Source organism: Bolinopsis microptera, chromosome 1 (genome assembly GCF_026151205.1).
Source record: "Bolinopsis microptera isolate Bmic1 chromosome 1, MBARI_Bmic_1.0, whole genome shotgun sequence".
NCBI classification, from domain to species: Eukaryota; Metazoa; Ctenophora; class Tentaculata; order Lobata; family Bolinopsidae; genus Bolinopsis; species Bolinopsis microptera.
The window spans coordinates 23,502,227-23,528,107 of NC_087072.1; the positions used below are offsets into that span (position 1 = coordinate 23,502,227).

At 36.7% G+C, this 25,881-nt stretch overlaps 4 protein-coding genes across 4 annotated transcripts; 3 read left to right on the forward strand and 1 right to left on the reverse strand.

Moving 5' to 3' along the window:
• The first annotated feature begins 4,990 nt into the window (after positions 1 to 4,990).
• On the forward strand, positions 4,991 to 16,530 carry LOC134825234 (cleavage and polyadenylation specificity factor subunit 5-like). The gene is made up of 4 exons (XM_063837386.1): positions 4,991 to 5,017; positions 12,412 to 12,529; positions 15,163 to 15,296; positions 15,647 to 16,530. Exons 2-4 carry the CDS (start codon positions 12,420 to 12,422, stop codon positions 16,015 to 16,017), a joined length of 615 nt encoding a protein of 204 aa, XP_063693456.1. The 5' UTR covers positions 4,991 to 5,017; positions 12,412 to 12,419; the 3' UTR covers positions 16,018 to 16,530.
• LOC134825264 (triple QxxK/R motif-containing protein-like) lies at positions 4,991 to 24,796 on the forward strand. Its single transcript, XM_063837419.1, has 4 exons — positions 4,991 to 5,024; positions 17,932 to 18,022; positions 23,569 to 23,657; positions 24,124 to 24,796. The coding sequence occupies exons 2-4, from the start codon at positions 17,932 to 17,934 to the stop codon at positions 24,217 to 24,219; spliced, it is 276 nt and encodes a 91-aa protein (XP_063693489.1). The 5' UTR covers positions 4,991 to 5,024; the 3' UTR covers positions 24,220 to 24,796.
• Positions 13,359 to 14,807, reverse strand: LOC134825214 (sulfotransferase 1B1-like). Its single transcript, XM_063837370.1, has 3 exons — positions 14,599 to 14,807; positions 14,126 to 14,407; positions 13,359 to 13,847 (listed from the first exon to the last, which is right to left on the reverse strand). Exons 1-3 carry the CDS (start codon positions 14,768 to 14,770, stop codon positions 13,438 to 13,440), a joined length of 864 nt encoding a protein of 287 aa, XP_063693440.1. The 5' UTR covers positions 14,771 to 14,807; the 3' UTR covers positions 13,359 to 13,437.
• LOC134825223 (small ribosomal subunit protein eS8-like) lies at positions 16,737 to 17,398 on the forward strand. The gene has a single exon (XM_063837376.1). The coding sequence runs from the start codon at positions 16,748 to 16,750 to the stop codon at positions 17,363 to 17,365; it is 618 nt and encodes a 205-aa protein (XP_063693446.1). The 5' UTR covers positions 16,737 to 16,747; the 3' UTR covers positions 17,366 to 17,398.
• Positions 24,797 to 25,881: the final 1,085 nt, after the last annotated feature.

The window sequence follows — 25,881 nt, forward strand, 5'->3', positions numbered from 1 at the left end:
GTTTATTAAAATATGAAGACAAATTTATCCCCATGATTACTAAAAGATACAATTGGCGATAAAGAGAATACTTTCCAAGTGTAATAAATTGAAAATGATAGAAGTTATAACGCTCGATTATATATTTTGTAAAATACTCTTCTGTGTGTTGATGAAATAATGCGCGGCGTATTGAAATGGATTTCGATCGTGGACGTTACATATTTCAGAAAATAGTTATCAGTTACGCTTTTAATGAAATTGATATTCAGCCTTTATATGCAATACTAATATGAAATGCAATTCTATCCGTTCTATCCGTTCTGCGTTCGTTTGAATTTATTTCACTTTTTTTAAAGTCTATGAAATATTTCAAATCAACAAATTCACCGAAAAGTAATCAATTCATAATTTTTAAGTGTTAATGAAAAACATTTGAATGGAAAATGAATCTGTTTTACCGGAACAATTTCTAAACGCCAAATGTTGGAGTAGTTCGCAGGTTCGCTGTTTATTAGTTTTATGATTGAAATACTGATAGACTTTCTAAATAGATTTTCAAATTTGAAATTCTTCGCTCGGCTTTGTAGGTTTACAACCTACCAGGATGCGCGCCGAGTTGGACTCGTCGACGGTCCAATCATACGGTCCAATAACAATTTATGCGTTTAGGGGCTGGAGTACGCGTGTTTACAGATTAATGAATTTTTGCATTGTAAATATTTAAAGTTGACGATATATTATGATTTAATAGTAAATTTTTCAAAGCTGGCTTTGGACTTAGGTAAAATAATAACGTATTTATTTAAAAGAAAAAACCACGGATAGTTTTAAATTTATATAGTCGTATAACTATAATCAAGTTAATCCTGTTTTCAAGAATGCGCGGCTTTGGCGGCCAGTTATTGACTTGTACATAAAATTGAATTTTAAATAGAAATGTGAATGTATTAAAATTTAAAACTTTCAAAACGGAGGCTTATAAATATTATTATACTATGATTGTAAAATAAAGGATAAAATTTTAAATTTGTTTCACTAAAAATTTGTTTCACTAATATATGGAACAGTTATTTTACGAGTATCACCCGTTAGGAAAGAAAAATTAGGAAAGAAAAATTTTTATTTACCACAAAACAATCAATACATAATGTTATATTCATAAATAAATTCAAATTTCAATTTCAAACAGATATACAGTACGCCGCGCACACAGCGACAATTTTCAATTGTTCAGAAATTCGTAGGTCAGCTGTAGGCGCCGCGCACAGGATCCATTTAATTGCTATCTTACAATTACATGTCGCATTTCTTAATTACTAGAGCCAAAATTTCAGAAGCAAAATAATTTAAAACATATTTCTGTCGTTCACGCAGTACAGGCCGTGAGCACTGCGATCTAATTAATAGATCGAATAATAATATTGGAGAAATTCCAAATATTAATTATCGTTAACGCTCGTCTTTGCAACACATTGATATGGACATTCGATAAAGTAAAAGTAAGGTAAAGTAAAAATTATGACATGACATCATCACTAATGTCTACAAAGTATCATTTTGTACATTGTAGCGCGATGCACTACTGGGTCGCGCCGCGCATCAAATAATTCTTCTCTGCAACGTCAAACGTATGCAGATCGGCGAAATGCGAAGGATTGACATCGTGAATCAAAGTATCATCACACTACATGGAAAAGTAACTATTTCTCCATCAAATTTAAAGGTAATAATTTATCAAATATTAATCATGAATAAAAACAACATTAAAAAATTTAATTTATTCATACTTCCCAGTGGAGTAAAGATTTATAAAACGTTTTTTTGCTACATAAGGATGGAACCACAGATAATCATTGTGTTTTTCCTTATTACTGATATAACTGGTACCTTCAATTCTTGTTAAAACTTCTTTCGAAACATTCCAAAAATGAAAGTCATTTACAATACATTTAAAAATCATATTCTTTATAAATCATTTTTCGATGATGTAATATTTTTAATTTACGGGTTTCACATTAACTTTGGGCTACTGCAAGCGCAGGGGCTAACTCTGATTTGGGTTAAAGTAAGGTTCCACTCGTTAAGAGTTCAAAATATTAAAAATTGAAGGACGTCGCTGCTTGAGTGAGTGCTTCTGTTCGACGCGCCGCGCGCATTATTAATTATTATCAATCATGCTTGCTTCGGTTCTGCAGGCTTCGAAAAGGAAAATATTCGACGAAATCTTAGCTGAGCAACAAGCTGCCAACAGTTGTTATTGTCAATCAGTATATTAAAAAATAAATTGTAAATAAAATCGTTTTGGTACACGCAGCTTGTCACTAATAAAGTTTAAATTTTTGAACATTAAATAAAGCCAGACCAGGCTTATAAATAAATTACATGGATCGATGACATGTTGCATGTGCAATGTGTAAATTTGAAATTGTATTTATTCGCCATAAAATTAACGCCGCGCAAAAATACTTGCGCCCTCAAAAGTTTTGTGATCGTATCATTGTGCATTGTGTTTATTTTGATTTGAATTGGCCATTGTTAATGGTCTGGCCCGGCGCGCGCTACTTCGTAGCTCTTGCCCGATGTATAACTATGTTCTAGAGTAATCCACGTAATTTTGCTATCGGGTGGTTCTTATTTTTATTGAAACGTTGTTGAAGCGCTCCTGCGCTCTGCATCAACATCTGTTCTTTTCTTATTTGGAGTGATATGATGTCTCCTGTTAATGACCATCGGGTCCTCTTTCTTACGTAGATATTTGGGATCAATTTCCTTGAGGAATATATAGGCTACCCTTCTTTTATCCGAATGCAAATAAGCTTGGTGTGCCTTTGAGGTCTGTTGACAGCGAGAAAGACCGTGGAGTGGTCTTTTAACAGTGCTTTTAGATTTAAAGACCACGTGAGAAAGTGCATTGCTAAAGCTAATAGAACCATTGTCTGGCTTACAAGAAATATTATATCGAGGGAAACAAGCGTTATGCTGGGCCTGTATAAGTCACTGGTAAAGCCTCATATAGAGTATTGTTCGCAGGCATCGGCTCCGATGGCAAGGCATGGAAACTGGTCACTGATCCTTGAATCGGAAGGTGTTCAAAGATCATTCACCCGTATGATCGATGGATTGGGCTCATGACCTTCAGAGAGAGACTGGATAACTTGAAGCTCACAACCTTGCTTGAACTTAGGGTCCGTGGGGATCTCATCGGGATGTTCAAGATCCAGGAAGGCTTTGTGGATTCCGATTTATTTGGTCGTGCTGGTAGGACTGTCTCTGCTAGGTCAAAGCCACACAGATTTACCACAAATTAGACCGACTTCTTTGCCCAAAGGGTCTTGCGCTACCGCCACTTGTGAAAGCTAGTGAGTCTGTTACTGGATTCAAAAGGGGATTAGATGCCTTTCGGCTTCATGGATATCAGGCAAATAAGCTTGACCACTACTGGGAATTGTCATATGACATCTTTGATAGGATAGATGTGTCTGTGTCTAATAGGAATAGTTATGTAAGTTATATGAAAGAGAATCCATTGGTAGCTAAGAGGATGAAGGTTAATATCAAAGGTATTTAGTTGAATTTTTTTAAAAGTTTGCAATTATATGGTTTCAAACGTAAATTGTTAATTTTCTGTGAATTTCTTTTTTTGAGATGCCCAGAGAGGCATAATTTATAATGTTATGTTATGTTAGGTGTCAGGTTAAAAGCAGAAGAGGAAGTTTATTTTGGCTTTAACCTTATTCTGTCTTGTGAAACTCATGATCGTTGATTGAAAATAGATAGTGTCAAGAATAAATGATTGTCAACAGTACTTTCTTAAACGATATGACTTAGATGAGCTTTTCGTCATTTCGCAACATGATTTTAATTGTTGGCAGTATTAATGGTATGATCATTCTTAAATAACTTACTGCCCCGATTCCATTATATGAGCTACATGACAGGTGACATGTTAGTTGTATTACCTGCATGCAAATTTCCGGCCAAAGAAAGGGCAGTTTTGACCTGTACTGTTCAAGATAATGTATATTATTGCAGGAAGTAAGTTAGTTTAAAGTCCTCAATGAATGTCCAGACCGAGATAAATGAACTCATCAGCCACTTTTGCTCTTCAAAACTGTTTGTATTGAATTAAGTTTTTAAAAATTTAAAAAGTTAACTTCCAAAACTTTCTAAACAATTAAATTATTCTCCATATCTCTACTATAATTCAGAGAATTGTTTTTGTTGTCTGTACGACCGCCCACGTGCAAATTAGATGAAAAATAGGAATTTAGGTAACAACCAAAAAGTTCCATAGCAACGGTGTTTTAATGCACACATGCACGTGCAAAGATTTTTTAAACGTCATTTTGATCGGTTTTGTGGTAATTACGTTGTGTTTAAAGTGTTTTATATTTAAATCGGCTGTATCTTCGGTTGAGATGGATATTTTTTGATGCGATTAAAACTTTCTTTCAAAGAATACTACTAGCTTCGTCCCTGTTACCACGGGCTTTCTAGTCTTACATAAAGTTAATAGTTAATAGTACTATATTTACAGTAGATTTACTGAAGGGGTATCCTAAGAAGATTCTCGATCTTTTAGCAGGTACCCCTCCTCTTTTAACCCTCAATCAAGTTTTTTATCATTCGGCTGAGTCGACCGAGGAGATTGCATAGATCCAATGGATCCTTAGATACTCCCTAGACTAGGTAACACTGGGACATTATACTAAACAAGTTTTATTTTGCCCACAAAAAATCGGCTTTTCTAAGGAAAATTATTGAGTTTGCTGGCCATGTTTTACGATTTATTAATAAACTAATTTCTTGCAAGAAATCGCTCAATAAAATATTGTATTATTATTATGGTATAATTATAAGTTCAATCCAGCATTTAACTGTTATGATTTGCTATTGAAATAAATTAAAATATAAATTTCGCAACACGAATTCGATAAAATATTCAAGAAGTTTGATTTTTGGTGCTTACAGGATGCTCCTTTATAATTATATATTGTTTTAATACTTTCAACACTACTATATAACAAATAATTTGAGGACCCCTAGTGGGAATTAACACCTCAATCAAATGTAGCAACCATTACAGGTTGTATGTCGATGTAAATGGTTGTTGCATGATAGTTTATTTAAAGACATCCTAAAGACTATCAGACATCGTTTTTAAGAGCTGTTAACTCCCATCTATCACCTATCACCCATCTATCACCTAAAGAATATCAGACACCACTCATTCCCATCTTCTGAATTGCTGCAAAGGTACTGTAATCAACAACTAAATAACTATAAACAGTAGCATCGGTTTTAGACTCTATCCTGAATTCTTTGCATTATTGTGTTTATTTGAACTATGTCCGGTATCCCAGTCAGAAATTACAGCCTTCGTGACAGACCTAACAGTGCAAAAGCAAAATGTTCTACCTGTGTATCACTAAGTCTTGAAAACGACAATTTGAGGAGACAAATTGCTCGTCTAACCAAACTTACCCAAGGCTCAGGCCATGACAAAATTGCGGTTCCATTCTCTTGCGGGGACAATGTTCTTATCTCTGAACATGAATCAGAAACTCAAAACTGTGAAGTTAGCAGTGTGACTGAACTTAATAGCAACCCATCTCTTGTGAATTCTTCTGATGTTAACAAACAATCTTCAACCAGTGTTAACGTTGTGGGTAAGTCCATCAATCCATATCATGATTTGAGTCGAGGTGTATTCAGGTTTGTTGATACTCTCAAGTTGGATATGGAAACACAATACACACAAACGTTCAACAATAGGGCTGTAGCATACTATGGGGATTTCCCATATGCCTACAATGGAGGCTTCCATAACACAAGGCCGTTAAATGACAATCCCTTATTAAAGTCTATTTTAGAACGTTTACGCTCACAGTTCCCAAGTCTGAAATTTAACAGCGCCATGATCACCAAGTACGAAAATGGCAAGCAAGGAATACCATTCCATTCAGATGATGAGAGGTCCATATCACCAGGCTCCATGATTTCCACCATATCGTTAGGAGCAACAAGAGTCCTCAGTTTTAGGTCTAAAAGCAAAGTCCACGTTGCCAATCTTACTCTCTCCCATGGCGACATAATGATTATGACCAGAAAATCTCAGGACAGCTTTGAACACAGCCTTATTCAGGACCATACTGATGACATGAGAATTAGCATTACTCTGCGCCAGATTGATGGCAGTGCAACCTTGTCTGCTCCACCCGATACCTCAAGTAAGCCTTTCGTTACTGTAAGAGAAACTGAACCCTCAATCAAAGGGAAATCATCACCCAACAAAATCACTCATAAGAGCACCGTACCCCCTGCTTCAGTCAAAAGCAAATCCCTTGCTGTGTATGTTAGCTCAAGCATGTTCTCCAAGTTAGATGCTACAAAACTATCCTCTGCTCATCAAGAAGCACATGTATTTCACTATCCTGGTGGCATTGCAAACGGTATCAATGAACGCTTCCACTCAGATGAAAGAAAGAGGTCAATTGATGCAAATAATGTGAAGACCATCGTACTCATGTGTGGAACTAATGATGTGGACTTAATCCTAGAGAGTCCTCGACACATGAGGAATAGATTATTGTCACCCGATGAGTTCACAGGAAAAGCAAAGGCCCTTGATAACACCAATCGCTCTATTGATAATCTGATCCAGTCACTTCACTTGTGGGCTCCAGCTGCAAAAATTAAGATCATAAACATTTTACCAAGAGAAAGTTTTGCTAGAAATAAAGTGATAAATGACATCAATATCTTTTTATCTAAGATTCCTTCCAAATACTCGTTTGTTAGCTTTATACCCACAGAGATGAATCGATTTTTGTTTAGTGATAGATCTGGATTTAGGAAATCATCTTGTTTTAGTAGATTTGGGGAAGACAATGTGCATCTAAACAGCGATGGTATCTTTAAACTAGCAAAGCACATCAAGTACCATGCCCACCATTGAAATCGACATGACATTTCCACCTGAATATTTATTTTGATTTCAAGTTTAAAACTTTTCTATTGAAAATATTTACAGGCGGATAATTTTCACCTGATTTTAGTTTAATCAGACACAACGACTAACACGTTTTGTGAAATGACAAATATTCACAACTCAGCTGACAAATTTCATAACCTTTGCATTGGTCACTGTAACATTCAAGGTGGTCTCCTAAATTTAGCTAAAAGTAATGAACTTACTCAACTCATTCGAGATCATAAGCTAGACATACTTTCCCTAAATGAGATGAATCTTAATGATACTATTGACACAGACACCATAAATATTCCTTCCTCCTTCAACATTATGCGATGCGACAGGCCAAACAGTTCTAGGGGTGGTTGTGGCTTAATGATAAACAAAAAACTAGCTTACACAGAATTAGTCAATGAAACAAGAAATTTTTTCAATGAAACAAGAAATTTAATTTTAGCACATTTTACAGAATAAAAAGATGTAAAACAATTCATAAAATATAATGCCCATTTGGTGTATGACTTTTTGTCCTTGACTGCTAGTTTGGTTTTGGAAGGACAGGTAACTAACGGGGCAAGGAATGCGCGTGCCTGAAAGCTTTTGCACACACCAAAACGCTAGTTCAGTTAGGTTTTTAGAGACAGGGCTCATTTTAGGACTAGAAGAAATTTGTTAGTAGACATTAGGGGTTCTGTTTATAGTTGTTACTATAGGTTGCAGTCTTGTTGTGACAAAAAGTCTACACTAAAACATGCTTTAGTTTATATTGTGTGGTTCAAGGATATAAAATGTGGCTTCAAGGTGGATATTAAAGAGCTTGCGAAAGATTATGGCCTTTGTATCAATGGTTATAATAAGCTATAAATATCTTAAACTATACAGTGCTAATTAAAAATTTCTTTATACTTCATTCTCAGATTAGATTTAAAAATTCAAAAAATATACATTTATTTTATTAATACCTTCTCACACATTCTTTACTCACAGGACAAGACTTGGAAAACAGTAGCCTAGAGGAATTTAATTGAGATGTGTGTGAACAGCCAGTTATAATGTTTGGAAAATAATATTTGTGCAGTCAAAATCTTTTACGGTCCAATCAAGCAGGGCGTGGTTATGCTGATTGGCTAATAGCGCACTTTTAAGTTTTCCTCGCAAGCACATTACACTAGTAGTAAAGTCAGTCATTCTGAACTTTGGGGTTAAAATGTTAAAAATTTTGGTTGACCTAGTGTTGTGGTTGTCAGGTGGGTCTACCTGACAGATAAGAAGGCAGGGTTTCCTCGACGAACATGTGTAACCCTCATATAGGGATATTGGAGCACGGAATTTCATTATCTTGTAGAGCTCGAGGTAACTGTGGTATGTATAGAGATTTTGTATAGCTAGAATATTATTATGCTTGAATATCGGTTTGGTGTGTTCTTTTATGAAAAATTTTTGGTCAAGTTTCTGGTGTCCTATAGGCCTAGTACGTGCACAAGTCTTAAACTTATCAAGGTACGCCAGCCTATCACCAAATAGTACGGATTTGGTGTTATGGATAGTAAGCTTGATAACATTGAAGCATTATGGGTGAAGCTTAAGAATAGCAAGATCAATGTTTGCTGCTTCTATCGCTCTGGAAATTATTGCAGTGTTGATAACTTTATTGAGTACATTCATTTTTGCATGAAAAAATTGAACGGAAAAAAGGTTATCTGGATTGGGGATATAAACATTGACCAGAATAATATCTCATCCACCCAGTACAAAAAATTAGATATGACCTTGAGATGTTACAATCTAGTTCAAACCATTCAAGGGATAACTAGAGTTGCTAAACGTGGAGACAATTTTACCCAGACTACTATTGATGTAATATTCACTAACTGTTATGCAGATTTTGTTCAATCTTCTGTTCTTGATGAACGTATTGGGGATCATCAAGCTATTATGTGTGAGATAGATTGTCAAGTACCTATAGCTCCTAAATTTGAAAAGGTTGAAATTAGAAATCATTGTAAACGTAATGTTAAACAATTCTTAGACTATCTAGATACCTGTTCTGATTACAGTCCACTATTGGAAAGTACAGATGTTGAAGCTATCACTGCTGGCCTTTGTCATCATATTGAACAGGCATATGCAACCTGCTTCCCTTGCAAGACCATAGAAAGGCATGAAAAGTTCATACATAAACCTTCTACTGAACTTTTAAATGCCATTAATCATACACATTTTCTTCTAAAGAAATTCCGTAAAAAGAAGGATAAGAGGGACAATGGAAATTGCAATAAATGTGGTATATGTAGCAAATGTATAAAGTGTAATGAGGCCTGGGATTGCTACAAGATTCAGAGAAATATTAGAAATAAATTAGCTAAAACCTGCAAAAAGGCTAATGTAATCGATGATCTACAAGTTAAAAGTGCCAAGAATGATCTTAAAGGGGTATGGAAAACTATCAAACTGGCATCAAATATGACCCCTGGTACAACTAATTGTCAAACTATCAATGAGAATGATCCTGAGCTATTTAACTTTCATTTTGCAAATGTTGGATCAAGATTACAAAATCAGGCCCCCAATATTGAAAGAGTTAGTTTTACTGATTTTTTACCTCCTAGAACTTCTAACATCTCATTTGATAGATTCCAAGAAATAAATGAAACTGATATCCTAATGTATGTCGAAACACTCAAGAATGACAAGGCCTCATATGACGATGTGCCTCTATTTTTACTTAAGCAAGCTGTACCACACATAGTTGAGCCACTGACCCATATTGTCAATTTGAGCCTTAATACAGGTGTTGTACCAACCCTTTGTAAAAAAGCTAGAGTAACTCCCATCCATAAGGCAGGAATGAAAGATGATCCTAATAATTACAGGCCAATATCCATCCTTCCACTTGTAGGAAAACTTATAGAATACTTTGTCGGCAAGCAACTCACCGATTACATGGAAGAGAACAAACTTTTCATCCGGCATCAATATGGCTTTCGGAAAAATCACTCCACAACTTATTTGATGTACGATCTGATGGACGAAATATATATGAGTAAATCTAAGTCTTATAAACCAGGAATCATCTTTCTTGATCTTAAGAAGGCCTTTGACACAGTGAATCATGAAATATTGCTTCAAAAATTGGCATATTATGGAATTGGTGGCATTGCTTTAACCTGGTTTAAGAACTTCTTATCTTGTAGATATCAATGCACAAGGATCAATGGCAAAATAAGCTCATTTTTAGAAGTTCTGAGTGGTGTACCACAAGGAAGCATCATTGGGCCTATATTATTTAGTATCTTCATAAATGACATCATTTATGCCTGTAACCTATCTAAGCCCTTTCTATTTGCAGATGATGGTGCACTATTCTTTGATCAAACCTGCAGAAGCACATTTATAAACATGAAAATAGAACTTATGACAATCTTTAAATGGCTCAGTGTAAATAAATTATCACTCAATGAAACGAAGACTGAATTCCTATTGTTTGATTCTGTTGATCAACATGATGAATTAACCATTGAATGTAATGAGGTAACTTTCACAATCAAGGAGTGCAAAGAGACAAAATATCTTGGCCTCATTCTAGATAGTAAATTAAACTTCAAAAGCCATGTAGATTATATTATTAAGAAGGTCATGAAGAGAATTGGTGCCATGTATAGAAGTAAAGCACTGCTACCCATTAAATATAGGAAAATGTTTGCCAATGCACTCATGTTGCCACAATTCGATTATTTAGACACGATCTATTGTAGAGCTGGCAAGACAAAACTTGCTGAACTTGACACTCTGTACAAAAAGGTAGCCAAAATAGCTCTCAACGTTCCACAAACAGAGAGCAGCCTTAATGTTTATAGAGACATGAAATGGTTACCACTCCATCTTAGACGACAACTCCATCTGTCAAATTATATGTTTAGAATCATCCATGACAATTGTCCTACAAACTTTATGAACAAATTTAGTTACATATCAGGAGGTAGTAGGAGCGGCGAAAGCTGCAACCTATATGTTAATAGATCAACATCACATAAAAACTTTCAATACTTGGGGGCAAAATGTTGGAATAATGTTCCAACAGATCTACGAAATCTGCCCGATGTTAAAAGCTTAAGTGATTCGTATAAGAAACAGCTACTCTCATCTATAACAACAGACCCTAATTATACCGTCGACAATTCATATGACAAATTTTACACTGCAATCATAGTCGACGATAACTAAGTATCTTCTAATTCTTTTAAATCTGAGGCATATATAATTGATGTATCGAAAGGATTTTCCCTTTTTTTACCTTTTTTTGATTGATTTTGCACATGACTGACATGTTTTAACTGGAGGAAGGGTTCGCACAGTGGTAGTTTTATAAACCACTTTTAATTTATTGACCTATTATACCTAGTGGTAGTTTTATAGACCACATTTAATTTATTTACTTATTATACTTAGTATTTATTTTTGGTGACTGTATCACCCAGTTTTAACATTTGATAATTGTACAGTTTATTAACGACACATTGACTGAATGTTATTTTATATTCTAATTTATATTCTAGATATTTTATTTATTTTTCAACAGACGACAACTTCCTGTTTTTTCTTCTATATTAGTTACTCATATCTCTTTTACAGACTTTTTTACAAGGACATTGACAGATGATACTCACATTAGGCATTCATTATTGCATCTAAATTATTTCACTTGCATTAGGTTTAGAAATTTATTCTCTGGTTAACAGATTTCAAATGTTTAATTAATTTGTAGTTTGACAGTAAGGTATATATATATAAGAAGTTATTTAATTTTGCTTGGGCTATTATATTGACTATTGAGGTTTAATGATGATATGGAATTTGAATTCTATATAAATTTACACTATGTGGTTGGGGCATTTTGCATAGTAAATATGGTTACTACTCCTATATATCATATTATTTGATTGGTATTCGATTTCTGATTATTTCTCTAGGAATATGATTATTATATCTCAATTTGGCTTTAGGTAGGGTGCCCCGCTAAAAGAACTGGATTCTTCCAGGAAGCATCCCGTGCACAGACCTTGGTCTACATATATATTAAATTATTAACCATTCATTCTGTATGTGCACGAAAATTTATTTCAATCAAATTGAGAATTTTATACAGTAGTCTATAGACCAATTAAATTATTTTGCTGGTCACGTGTATGGTTAAGAGTTTTATGACATTGAATGAATCTATTTATTACGAGTATTAAGGACTGCTAGTATATTTTATTTATTTGTTTTCACTTCTGCACGTTTAGGCAGTTGCTCTTGTGACCAGAGTTTTAGAGTTATATATATATATATATATATATATATATATCCTTTATAATTTAAGAATAATGTTCTTATGTTGGGGCAACCCAATTTATCAAATATCGGTTCATAGTTGAATCAGTTATTGCACACAAAACTAATAACAGTTTTATTTTAGCTAGCAATGTGTGATATCATCGAAAAACCATCATCTGTGTGTCTACCAGCTTTATCTAACTTCACCTTCGGGAGCAAGGAGCCCCAGTATGAGAAAGATCCTTCTGTGTCCGCCAGGTAAGACTTTTTTTGAAGATATTATAATTAACCAAGCAAAGCACCAGATAATAAGTTTTAATAGAAAGGACACACTGGGCCCAAATTTACCTATCAATCCAACCAAAATGTTAAGTCTTATAAACAAGCTTAAGTCAGGTTCTTGTGATTGGGTTTATAGCCGGCTAGCGTCCTGGTCGAGGGAACCACTGGCTGTATTATAAACCAGCACTCTACAATGCACTGTGGAAAAATTTGACAAATTTTTTCAATTAGCTGGCTTGAAGGTAGACTTAACCGAACCGACTTTCGATAGAAATATTTCAAAGACTGCTGGATGTTTAAAAATACGGTACATTTATAGTTGAATTACGAATTAAAATATCGCGTTAGAACTTGTCTTTCCAAAAACTGTGCTTACATGAGAAAGATGCAACTAAGTAGATGTGAATGCAAATGACTGCTGTAATCTTAAGTAAGCTCTGCCATCAAAATGTGAATCAATATCTTTGATGTTTAATGTGGCCGAAGTAACACTGAACCAATAGGCTGGGGATACAGTGGTTGTGAGATTTACGCCATAAATCTACATAAATATTGAGAGGGGGTTCCAACCTCAATTTGCTTCATCGGTTGCCAAAAAAGGCAAAGCTGGGATGAGGCAAATTGAGGTTGGAACCCCCCCTATTCTCCTATTGAAAGTCACGTCGACAGTAGTCACCAGCTTGCCACATTGTTATATACACGATCACGGATTTGTAGTCATTATTATGTAGTAATTTACTTCAGTCGATTATGTGCACAATATTACACTATTGCAATTGGTATTAGATAAAGAATAGACCTGTCATTTAACTTAACATAATTCAAGCAATGAATATTGAACACCAACTTTAACATAGTTTCAACCTACTGTCCTCTTCAACTATTTACAGAATGTTTAGTTCCTTAATCTTTAAAAACAGTTCCATATCAGCCCGTAAATACTGATCAACTTTCTCATCATTCTCCACCGTCAGATGTTTCTTCCAAGTGCCCACTTTTCCCTCCCTTAGGAAGTGTTTCTTATCATCTCTCATTGCACTCTTCCCAAGAAAACTGGGACACCCTGGCACATAGTTCAGATCTCTCTTCTTCATTTGTGAAAACTTAGAGTTCTCCACAACTTCTCTGACGAGATCGTCTGATATATCCTGGTCCAGGAACTTGAGGACGCTCTTCATGGTTGTGAAGCAGTCTCTAGTGAGGTCCTCGTATGTGACTATGTGGAGAGACGGTACTTGGTCCTGGAAACACCAGTCTCTGATGGAACTGCACCAGTCACCGAACTGTGTCTTTCCTGGGATTTGTAGTTAAGAGTGAGACTTGGGCCATTGAATTGTGATTGGAATCTTATCTTTGTGTTTGGAAAAAGTTTAGCAGTACCCTAACTGTCCACCACTAGATTTAGGGCCTCTTGGATACTGCCAAGTTTTGTTTCTCAATCTTGATTAAAACATACCGACCAATAATCCTTATTCCTTAATATTGCAGTGTCAAGGATCAAGATTGTCGAATTAAACCTGTTTGATCATCTATTTAAAAACTGGCGTATAACTATAAAAGCCTTCTCCTCACCGGTGCAGAACAAGTTGACCATTGCGTTAAGATCCTCACTGTACTCATCAATCTTGAACAGGGTCATATGATGCTGGAAGGAGACAACCACATCTTTAGGATTCCTGACCAAATAGATAACTTTACATTTCCTAACATCGTCTGGCAGCAAGTGTAATGGCAGATGCTCTTTGAATATTCGGGGAGATTTCAGAGAGTCAATGTAAGGAGTTGGGTATGCACTGTACATGGGAACTTCTGCCTTCAGGAGATCCATCAGCATGCTCTTCATCCAGGTGGACCCTGGGAAAATGGGTGAAATATTCTTCTAGATAATGAGATTATATCAGGAGTTTAAATAATTCCTTTGAAGGGAATATGAAAGCAAATAAATTCATCAACCTAAAGTCCTTACATCTTCAATCTTCATGATCGTGCATTTTAATTTCAAAGGAAACTATGTGAAACCACATGTGAAAGTATTTATTATAAACCTGATTTTGGGAAGCTAGCTACGAAAACATCCTCAGTCTGTATCTTTCTCTGCCGTATGTCAACTATTTTATCCTGATCTAGGAATGCTGGCAGTACCACTCCATCTTCTGATCTGGTGTGCCAGTATGGGATATCCACTGTCTTGATGGCATGTCGACTCTTGTGCAGCATCGTGAACTGAGAACTGAACTCTGGAAAGTAGTGACAGCCACTGTGATCTCTTTATAAATAGGAGCTCTTAAATTTGGTGCGTAAATTGGATTGTCTGTACAAACTGCTGATCACTACAGCTCATCAAAATAATCAAATTAAGAGTGGGCCAAGGTTGGATGAAAATTATGTTGGAATTATAAAAGCCTTGATTCGTAATATATCACGCCCTGAAATTAGTTCGTTGTCACTGTCAGGAACTGTTTGATTACATTGCAGGATTGTTAATCTAAGTTTGAACTCTGTTTTAATTTCATATTTTGTATTGCCGCTGTAGGTTTACTCCAATCAAATCAGCTGTAACCACTGTATTGCAGGATACGCCAGTAAATTAACCTTATCCATCTGTTCAGGTTCAAGAGGCTGAGGAGCGAGTTTGGAATGTGGGGAATGCGTCAGACGAGTGAAGCGTTGCTGCTGCTCCACGAACACAAGCTACCCCACGTGCTGCTCTTACAACTCGGCACTGCTTTCTTCAAACTTCCTGGTCAGTTGAACTTCATTCATTTTTCTCCTACATTCCCTACATTCAGGGTTTGGGGACATTAGCTTATATTTTCGTGCGCATGAAAAGTAAAACAATATATCTTCTGCTCATGATCTGAGAATTGAGACAAACAGTTAACATAGTTTTTGTTTTGACAACGCTCAAAATTAAGCGAAAAATGCTGTCGTTTTAATGTGTAATTCTAGCACTGTATCCCTTTTCCCCCTAAAATACTCCTTAAACACCTGAAACGTAATAAACATAGGGCAGAAGTGAGCAAACTGTTTGTGATGCGTATTGAGCAAAAGAGTTCTTATCAAGATATTTATTATTGACAATACCTCTCCCAGGCGGTGAAGTGAGACCAGGACAAGACCCCAGAGAGTCCCTGAAGGAGACACTAGATAATCTACTTTGTAAAGAGACAGAGAGCGAATCTCCTACCATAGATTGGAAGGTTACTGATGTGATATCTCAGTGGTGGAGACCTAGTTTTGAGCCACCCCAGTACCCTTACATTCCACCCCATGTCTCGTGTCCTAAAGAATGTCGTACCATCTACCTAGTAGATCTGCCCGAAAGTGCCACATTCGCTGTACCCCGCAACTACCGCCTAGTTGCCGCCCCACTGTTCGAGCTGTACGATAACTCTACTAGCTATGGACCTGTTATCTCCAGCTTGCCTCAACTTATTAGTAGATACAATCCTATCTACTTGTAGATACAATCCTATCTACTTGTAGATCCAATCTACTTTTAGAATGCAGATTGTAGGTGTAGAGTATTGAAGCGTTTTAACTTCAGACGTAAAGAACTTTTTAATTTGTACGGTTTTTAAATCGTGCTGCGAGTCAATAAAGCTAACCATTGTAATTATTATGTCAGATTTTACCATTGGATGTGTGTCTTAAACTTTGGGTTCCCATTTATTTTTAAGTACTACTTTTTTGTTATGTTTTTGTAAATACATATGAATTTATTATTTGTACATACTTTTGATGTTAGTAAATTTTTAATTAATTTTATTGCAGTTATTTTTGTTTTGCATAATGATGTCTCATCGGATTGTTAAATTTCAGGATGTTGAAATTTTCTTAGGATGTTCATTTTTTTAAAGGATGTTCATATTTTTAATTTGTAAGGATGACCATAATTGAATTTAAACTGACGTATTGTTCTTGGGAGCTCAAATTGTTATTTTGATTTTATTGAAGTGTTTAAAATAAATCTATAACTCGCTTGTGTGTTACTGCTTACTTTTTTGAGTTACTCAACTTCCCATCCTCAGCCTGTGCCAGGGACAATTTTTGACTTTTGTGGTAAATTGCGTACGGCGCGAGAACGTTGCTGAGTAGAGTACTCGCTACAATAAGCGATCATGAGAACGTTTTCGTGCGCGCACGAGCGTATTTATTCACATTTCTTAAACTAACTTTTCACATATTTTAGACATGGGTATCTCAAGAGATAGTGTGCACAAGCGCCGGAAGACGGGGGGAAAGAGGCCCATCGTCCGTAAGAAGAGGAAGTTCGAACTTGGACGCCCCGCTGCCAACACTAAGATGGGAACAAAGAGGATCAGGCCTGTCAGGACCATGGGAGGAAACAAAAAGTTCAGAGCTCTTAGACTCGAAACTGGAAACTTTGCCTGGGCCTCCGAGGGCTCCACCCGCAAAGCTAGGATTATGGACGTTGTGTACAATGCCTCCAACAACGAACTGGTCAGAACAAAAACTCTTGTAAAGAACTGCATTGTCCAGATCGATGCTACTCCTTTCAGACAATGGTACGAAGCTCACTACGGAGTTACTGCTGGACGAAAGAAGAAGAACGAAGACAAGACCACCGTAGAAGAGGTCAAGAAATCTAACCACGTACAGAGAAAAATCGATGCCAGAAAAGGAGAATGCAAGATCGGACAATTATTAGATGATCAGTTCAACACAGGACGTCTGTATGCTTGTGTCGCTTCCAGACCCGGCCAATCCGGCCGATGTGATGGTTACATTCTCGAGGGAAGAGAGCTCGAGTTCTACCTTAAGAAGATCAGAATGAAGAAGTCCAAATAAGCTTTTTAAATAGTTTTTATTTATTGACTAAAATCGCCGTCTTACTTCAATTGTTTTGATTATTGTAGAACCGGGAAGAAGTCTACTTTGAACTCAATATCATAGCTTACTGCTCTTGAGCTTGAGCCTTGAATTTCTGGAACGACATCCACTAAAACCCTAAATTTGACAAATAAGATATCACAATACCAGTTGCTGTAGATTAATTGGTGTTGAATTAGTTTCACTGCTACTTCACATGTCAATTTCATGCTAGTAATACGACACTGCTAACTACATGAAACTGTGAAGTGTCAGCAGTTTTTCATACATTGAGTCTAGGATTGCATGAGGTTGCGGACCTGTGACCTGAAAGTTTCTATCGGCTTTAAATGCTGTGTGACTTAGTGTTCAATTTCTACGTGATTGCATCAATATTTAATGCTAATTTCATCGCCTGTGTTGAGATTCAGTTGACCGATACAATGAGACAGTAAAAGTTTAGAACAAGTTGAATTTAGCTTCTTAAGTAATTCAACATACTAGTCTCCACTGAATATTCTCAACTTTATCTCGTTCTAGTGAACATGGGAAGGCAAGACTCCTCTAAGGGGATGCAAGCTCACAAACCACCAAGGAAAAGTCAAGCTCCAATGGACATGTATCGTAAACAACTGGGTACGTTTTACATTCACTGTCCTAAGTCTTTTCTTAATCACGACGTCTTATCCGATAGTTAAGGTTCAATCTTTATGGAAGGAATTGCTTTCTCCCTAAAATTAGACTGATTAACAATGATAAATGAAAAATGTCGGTATCACAGTGCTGGCAAGCACGAGCGGTGTCTTTATTTGGGGTATACTATGTACCCCCTTTACTATTGTACCCCCTTTACTATTATACCCCCTTAACTATTATACCCCCTCTACTATTATACCCCCTTTGGTACACGTTGGAAGCCTCTTTCGTGCACGCGAAGCGTGCACTCCGGCCGGCGGCCGCCGCCTCCGGCAGGAGTTTTTCAGGCATTAAGACTCATCGGAAGTCGTTCAGCAGATTTATTTTTAGTTCAAAACATTCTAATTTGATGTCAAAGATGACAGGAATAAAAAATAGTTATGTTGAGATTTCTAAGAAATTTGCATAAAATACTCGCCAGCACTGTTATACGAAATTCGGTAAAAAACCCAAAATCGCCATATTCAGGTGCCTTAAAAACCATGTTAAAATTGAGTTAGAGATCTGAAATTTTTCAGGGCGTCCAGACGTTGACCAAATCGACTGCAAAAAAAGTTTCAGGTTTCAGGAGCATCGAGAAATGGGTTTTCTAGAACCCCTGTTTTACGATAGATTGTCGTGATACATACATACATATATACATATATTCAGGGATAGACGCTTTGCCAGTCAATTGTAGCCTGTATTTAAGTGTCCATAGATTCAAAAGTATAAAAGATAGCCATTTCCGACCACAGATCTTGCAAATAATTGTTTACACTTTAGTTTACATTGTTTAAAAAAAATATTTACGTCATAAACACCCCTTGATGACGTCATCAAGTTAACCGTTTTTAAAACTTGATTTTTGACAAAGTAATAACTTTTAAATTTAATTTTCAACCATTAAGGAGTAATTTTATTCGAAATCTGAGGAAATTTTCATCTTAGATAATTGTTCAAGCATTCTGAAAATCTACCGGAAAGTTTTTCTAGCTTGCTCCTTCATAAAGATATTCGTCATTGAAGTTTGTGCTTTTTTGAAGAATTATTTTATAAAAACCTTAATTTTACGATTTAGTATTCTCTGGTGTTGGGCCATGCCTTGGGTTGTGGAGCTCAGTTCTGCTTCCTATAGGTATAAATTGTGCATTAGGCTAGTTTTAAAGTTGAAAATCGAAAAGTTGCACACGTGGGGACACGCCCAAATTGATAGAAAATTGCTAAAATCACTGAAAATTGCTGTTTTCGTCATTTTCTGTCAACTTTAGAGTGCCGTTGTGATTACAGTTCTTCTTGAATTACTTTGAAACTTTGCATGCTTATTAGGCTATATATAAAACAATTACATGCAAAAATTTACGGCGATTCAATATTGGATGCGCACACAATACTAGAGTAGCAGAGAGGAGTTGAGTGTGCACTTCGATGTCCACAATTTCTGACCACACAGGGTCCTTCATTAGGTCGTTCTAAACCAAAATCATCTAGGTACCCAATTTGTGTCGCTAGTCCTAGAGCTACAGGGCATATTTTCTAAATTGCCCTCAGTCGCGACTGGGGATTTTTGTATTTTGGCCCCTGAAGGTCGTCGAGGCTTCATTTTTAGCTTAAAATGACCGCAATGGGCATGTTTATATACAACTTATGAATCAATATATGGTCTAAAATTGTTTGTTTCCGAGATATCTGCAGGTCTTAGAGACTCAAAGTTTAGCTTAGAATGACCGCAATGCACATGTTTATATTGACACTATAAAGGTCATAAAGGCCCAAAATGCTTACTTTTGGGAAAAATCCAGAAAAACTGATTTTTACTGGGGCGAGTGAAAAAAATCTACTCTAGAAGCTAATTGAAATCGAGTATGCAGTTTGGTGTCTACAACTTTTCTAGAAACCAGGTCCTTTGTAAGGTCATTCTGGATCAGAATTGATAAGGTACACAATTTCTATCAGTAGTTCCAACCCTAGGGGGGAAATTTATAAATTACCCTCAGGCGCAAATATATGACTTTTGTATCTCGGCTTCTGAACGTTGTAGGGGCCTCTCTTTTAGCTCACACTAACTGCAAAGGCCACATTTACATACAAGCTATAAAGCAACAGAGGGTTTATAGTGCTAAGTTTTGGAGGTATTCATTAAAAACTGTTTTAACTTTCGTGCATCCTGAAATAGTAACATCAAACATGTACTTAATTTTGGTATCCCGGGCTAAAAAAGTCTTACAGACACTTTACTTGCAGCACAGCATACTGTTCAGCATGAACACATTCAGATAATATTTATGAAGCAACACAATTCAGTTTCAGAAGCTCCTTCCAGCTATCTTATATTATCCCCAAATTTATACATCTGACCATCTCTCTTGTTGCTTCCATCTCGTTAAAGCTAAGGCTCGACCGGGACCGCTTTTTTGGCCGAGACTGGGACTGGGAAAAAGTGCCGGGACCAGGATTAAGACCGGGACCGGGATTAGGGATCGGGATTAAGCCGGGATCCCGGTCTTAGCATAAGTTGGGCTCTCTCCACTCTCCAGTACTGTTTGGCTATTATAGCTAATCAACTCCAATCCAACCTTATGTAGTAGAATCTACTTCTAGTTTCCTTCAATTCTGCAAATTCTAGCCCTATCCAGCACACTCACCCTACCTTATGCTATATCCAGCTATCCAGATAGCACAAGCACCCTCAAATTCTAGCTGGAGCCTGGAGGTAACCTTAATTAGATAAAAACAGATAGAATTTGAGAGTGCTCAACCAACTGAATAAGGATGGATGTAGCCCGAAGTAGCTAGAAGAAGCTAAAATTTGTGGGTACCGTTTGCTAGTGTTAGCTGGATAGAGCAGAAAGTAGTCTGAGGTTGCTGGAATTAGTGCTAGAATTTGCAGGTGCTGGTGATAGCTGAACAGAGAAGGAGTAAGTCTGAGGTTGCTGGATAGGGCTAGAATTTGCATTCAGAATTTGCTAGAAATAGCTGGAAATAGTTGAATGCAGCTGAGTCAGCCGGAAAGAGCCAGAATAAATTGTTGCTGGTGGTGCTATAAAAGGCAAGAGGTAGCTTAAGTTAAGTTTGCTAGAAAGAGCAGAAGTTGAAGGGGCCAGGCGGCCTTGCAGTAGTAGCTAAATAGATGTAGCCGAAGTACGTGAAAAGAGCTGGAATTGGTGGTTTCTGCCCACTGATGGAACCTGTATAGAGCAGGAGGTAGCATTCAGAGGTTGCTAGAAAGAGCTACAATTATTATAGTACGTGTTGGTGGTAGCTGGGTAGAATAGGCATGGCATAGAGGTAGCAGAATTAAAGATAGCTAAAAGTAGATTCTACTTCATGAAGTGGGATTGAAGTTGATTAGCCATAATAGTCAAACAGTACTGGAGAGAGCCCAACTTGTGGTAGCTATAACGAGATAATTAGATGTTCATGTATAAATTTGGGGATTGAGGAAGTAACCAGAGAGATGGTTAGACGTATACATTTGGGGATAATATAAGATAGCTGGAAGGAGCTTCTGAAACTGAATTGTGTTGCTTCATAAATATTATCTGAATGTGTTCATGCTGAACAGTATGCTGTGCTGCAAGTAAAGTGTCTGTAAGACTTTTTTAGCCCGGGATACCAAAATTAAGTACATGTTTGATGTTACTATTTCAGGATGCACGAAAGTTAAAACAGTTTTTAATGAATACCTCCAAAACTTAGCACTATAAACCCTCTGTTGCTTTATAGCTTGTATGTAAATGTGGCCTTTGCAGTTAGTGTGAGCTAAAAGAGAGGCCCCTACAACGTTCAGAAGCCGAGATACAAAAGTCATATATTTGCGCCTGAGGGTAATTTATAAATTTCCCCCCTAGGGTTGGAACTACTGATAGAAATTGTGTACCTTATCAATTCTGATCCAGAATGACCTTACAAAGGACCTGGTTTCTAGAAAAGTTGTAGACACCAAACTGCATACTCGATTTCAATTAGCTTCTAGAGTAGATTTTTTTCACTCGCCCCAGTAAAAATCAGTTTTTCTGGATTTTTCCCAAAAGTAAGCATTTTGGGCCTTTATGACCTTTATAGTGTCAATATAAACATGTGTATTGCGGTCATTCTAAGCTAAACTTTGAGTCTCTAAGACCTTCAGAAGCTGAGATACAAATTATTGAAATTTGTGCCTAAGCCTGAGCTTAAAATTAGTTTTTTGCAGATATCTCGGAAACAAACAATTTTAGACCATATATTGATTCATAAGTTGTATATAAACATGCCCATTGCGGTCATTTTAAGCTAAAGATGAAGCCTCGACGACCTTCAGGGGCCAAAATACAAAAATCCCCATTCGCGACTGAGGGCAATTTAGAAAATATGCCCTGTAGCACTAGGACTAGCGACACAAATTGGGTACCTAGATGATTTTGGTTTAGAACGACCTAATGAAGGACCCTGTGTGGTCAGAAATTGTGGACATCGAAGTGCACACTCAACTCCTCTCTGCTACTAGAGTACAACGTCCGCTCAAATTTTGCACGTGCGAAAGGTGAGAATTTTGCTCATTCGTGATTTCCAACAAATTCTGCTTTGCAACGACAGTTTAATGTCATTATATATGAATTTAATGCCAACTTGAATGAGTATTAAGTGGCATATTCAGTCAGTGATCGACCGATATGCTTCCCTAAACACAAGGAAATGTTTTTAAAGGAAAAATTTCGAAATCGTTGAAACTTCCTCCTTATTAATGAAGATATCAGTTTATATTTCGACTTTATAAAGTACCCTGACATTATAATCAAAAAGAGATGATATTTTACCAAAACCCATAATCATGGGTAGAGTGGACCGCTGCCAGTGTCTCTCTTTCCCAAACAAAAGGAAATGATATTAATTTGATTGACCGTTCTCAAATGCAAAATGATACCGAGAATGAAATCGGTCGCTCGCTTTTCCCATTCATTTACAATTGTAATAGATTAAGAAGAACTACCCAAAGGCAGCTGTACTCGGCAATGAAGATTCAATAAACTTTAGCTTTACTTGTTCAATAAGTAATAACTACCACCCTTGTCCCTTACTCCGAAATACTAGGTATCGACCCCAACGCAACCCAAAGAGATTTTTACAGCATCTGATTGATGTAATCAATCGAAACTTATTTATACAATTCGTAAGCCGTGAATGAATGGGAAAAGCGAGCGACCGATTTCATTCTCGGTATCATTTTGCATTTGAGAACGGTCAATCAAATTAATATCATTTCCTTTTGTTTGGGAAAGAGAGACACTGGCAGCGGTCCACTCTACCCATGATTATGGGTTTTGGTAACATTTGATATAAATAGAAAAGCTTCAATTTAACGGTGCTGATAAATTTTGATGCGATGTAAATAAGACTTCATTACTGTCGCTCACGCTCAATGGTTGGAATCCTGATACTGAAGTGAATATGTCCTTAGCTTTGTAATAGAGGTAAATCACGTTATATTGAATTACAGGTTTTGATAGTTGAAGGTCTATCATTTTAAGGTAAAAAGGAGTTCACCGGCAAAAGCAAGAAAGATTCTCAAGTGAGCAAGAACAAAGCCGATGCTAAGAAGAGTGCATTAGGAATAAAGGTCAGTTCTACAATGGAAAATCATACTAGTTTTATAGATACGGATTATGGAGATTGACTATATTTGTTCTCAAACGCGACAATAATCCTGGGTTGTGATTGGCCAAAAGTGGAATCTAATCGAAAGAAATGTTGTTCAACTCTTCATTTAAGCGTCCAGATTTATAGTTCATATCCTATATCTCGTTTTAACCAGCAAGGTGGGCTGTTTTAAAACTTGTTTGGCAAGCAAATCCCACGGTTAGTCTCTTTAAAGGGATATTAGCTGAGGGGAGGGGGTTTCCTAATGATTACGGGGAGGGGGGTGGGGGTTGTTACAATATAATCAAAACCTTATTTCTTTCTCTTAATAAATTAAGGGGATCATGGGTCAGGTCAAAAATTCCTCCGCTCCGTCAGCATCTCCGTCCCCCTGCTTTTTATAAAATGTGAACCTTTAGCAGTGTTGTAATTAAAACATCCCTCAGGATGTTATTCTAATACTGACGTGCGGGGTCGCCTTGTTAGCTATTGTCTACATGCTACTTTACTTCTCCATCCAGTACTCTACTGACGATAACTAGAAACTTACGAATACTTGGAAATAACCCGACTAAAGAGACGATAACAGCTTCAAATTTTATGGGATTAAATATGTGTTATGATGTATTTTTTAGGGTTAGAACAGATTTTGTGAACATTTTTTTGAGTTAATAAACGTTTGTAGTTATCTTATTATTTAATTTTAATGTATGATAAATTTGTAACATTGCCCATGCTTGAATTTTTACAAAGCATGTTTAAGATTTAAATTTGACAGAATTGCATGACTTCATTGAAAAGTTCAGGATGAGGTTTTTCATAAATTGTAGCAGTTGCTCACACACCACAGACAGTTTGCTAATCTAATATAGTGTCTTGAGAACTGGTAGTTTGTGTATTCTAACTGGTATAGAATCTGAGTGTAAATTCCAAATGGTTTAAAAGGCTAGTATAAGCTGTAATCTAAGATAATATTGATGAAAGTTACATTTTCAGTAATTCGTGATTCAAAATTATTAGGCATGTGTCAGTTTTCGAAGATTGCACGTATTCAAATTGTAAATATAGTAATAAAACATTTCAATTTCGATAAAGAAAATCAACCTCTGAAACAAACAACTTAACTTGTATAACTTATTGTGTCTTTCCCATGATTACTACGATTATGGTAGATAACACAGCGACTAAACCATGACTCATCCTGGTTTGGAGGTATTCGCGTTTGATTGTATGTTGTACAGTCCCACGTCAGTCCAATTTTCCGTTAGGTTCGCAGGATTTTTTACAGAAATTGTGAATTAGGTATAGTGTATTAGTATAGATATTACTTAAATTTTTCGACTGTGCGGACCCTTCTATTCCTAGTACGTTCAGTATATAGTACATATTCCTGTACGCTCCTACTAAAAATCCTACGTGAAATTTTTGGGCGAGCTAATTAGTAAGAGCCGAAAAGGCCCTTAGGTAATGGAAGTAATCGAAATCAGTTTATTTTTGGACGCTGATTCCAGATTCCGAATCACCCCCGATATTAACGGGTGACACTCGTAAATTATCTGTTTTATATATTAACGGGTGATACTCTTAAAATATCTGTTCCATACCGTCGACGAGTCCAACTCGGCGCGCGTCCTGGTAGGTTGTAAACCTACAACCCCCATACCATGACTTGTCATACGTTGTATGTCCCGCCGCGATCGAGTGCGCGGCTCCCCCTGTATCGTAGAAACTCTACTCCACTATAGTGAAGCGACCGTGGGGGTCACCACGTGATACAAACCATGACGTAGTTGGGTAAAAATGCTTCCCGAGAAAGTTATGGGCTCAAAACTGTTTTGGTCAAGTGACCGACTGCAGACTAGTAAAACACGAATTCGATTGTTAGGGCTCGATGTCTAGGGTTGTGGTCAGAATAATGGATAGCTTTGGAGTTATGCGTTATGGCCTGTACTGGTTAGGATTATATTAGGGCTTATGTAAAAACTTGTAGGTCAATAAAATTATCACATGGCTTTGGTTTTATGTTTTTGCAGCCGAACAAAACGGTTTTTACTCAACGGGTGATACTCTTAAAATATTTGTTTCAATTATTAGGACCGCCGACGAGTCCAACTCGGCGCGCGTCCTGGTAGGTTATAATTGTATCACGTGGTGACCCCCACGGTCGCTTCACTGTATAGTTTTTGTAGGTTTACAACCTACCA

Coding starts and splice junctions, on each gene's coding strand:
- LOC134825234 (XM_063837386.1), top strand. CDS start 12,420: ATGTGTGATATCATCGAAAAACCATCATCTGTGTGTCTACCAGCTTTA. Junction 12,530..15,162: donor GATCCTTCTGTGTCCGCCAG/GTAAGACTTTTT, acceptor CCATCTGTTCAG/GTTCAAGAGGCTGAGGAGCG. Junction 15,297..15,646: donor TGCTTTCTTCAAACTTCCTG/GTCAGTTGAACT, acceptor TACCTCTCCCAG/GCGGTGAAGTGAGACCAGGA.
- LOC134825214 (XM_063837370.1), bottom strand. CDS start 14,770: ATGCTGCACAAGAGTCGACATGCCATCAAGACAGTGGATATCCCATAC. Junction 14,408..14,598: donor AGCTAGCTTCCCAAAATCAG/GTTTATAATAAA, acceptor CCATTTTCCCAG/GGTCCACCTGGATGAAGAGC. Junction 13,848..14,125: donor GGTCAACTTGTTCTGCACCG/GTGAGGAGAAGG, acceptor TACAAATCCCAG/GAAAGACACAGTTCGGTGAC.
- LOC134825223 (XM_063837376.1), top strand. CDS start 16,748: ATGGGTATCTCAAGAGATAGTGTGCACAAGCGCCGGAAGACGGGGGGA.
- LOC134825264 (XM_063837419.1), top strand. CDS start 17,932: ATGGGAAGGCAAGACTCCTCTAAGGGGATGCAAGCTCACAAACCACCA. Junction 18,023..23,568: donor CATGTATCGTAAACAACTGG/GTACGTTTTACA, acceptor TATCATTTTAAG/GTAAAAAGGAGTTCACCGGC. Junction 23,658..24,123: donor AGAGTGCATTAGGAATAAAG/GTCAGTTCTACA, acceptor AACATCCCTCAG/GATGTTATTCTAATACTGAC.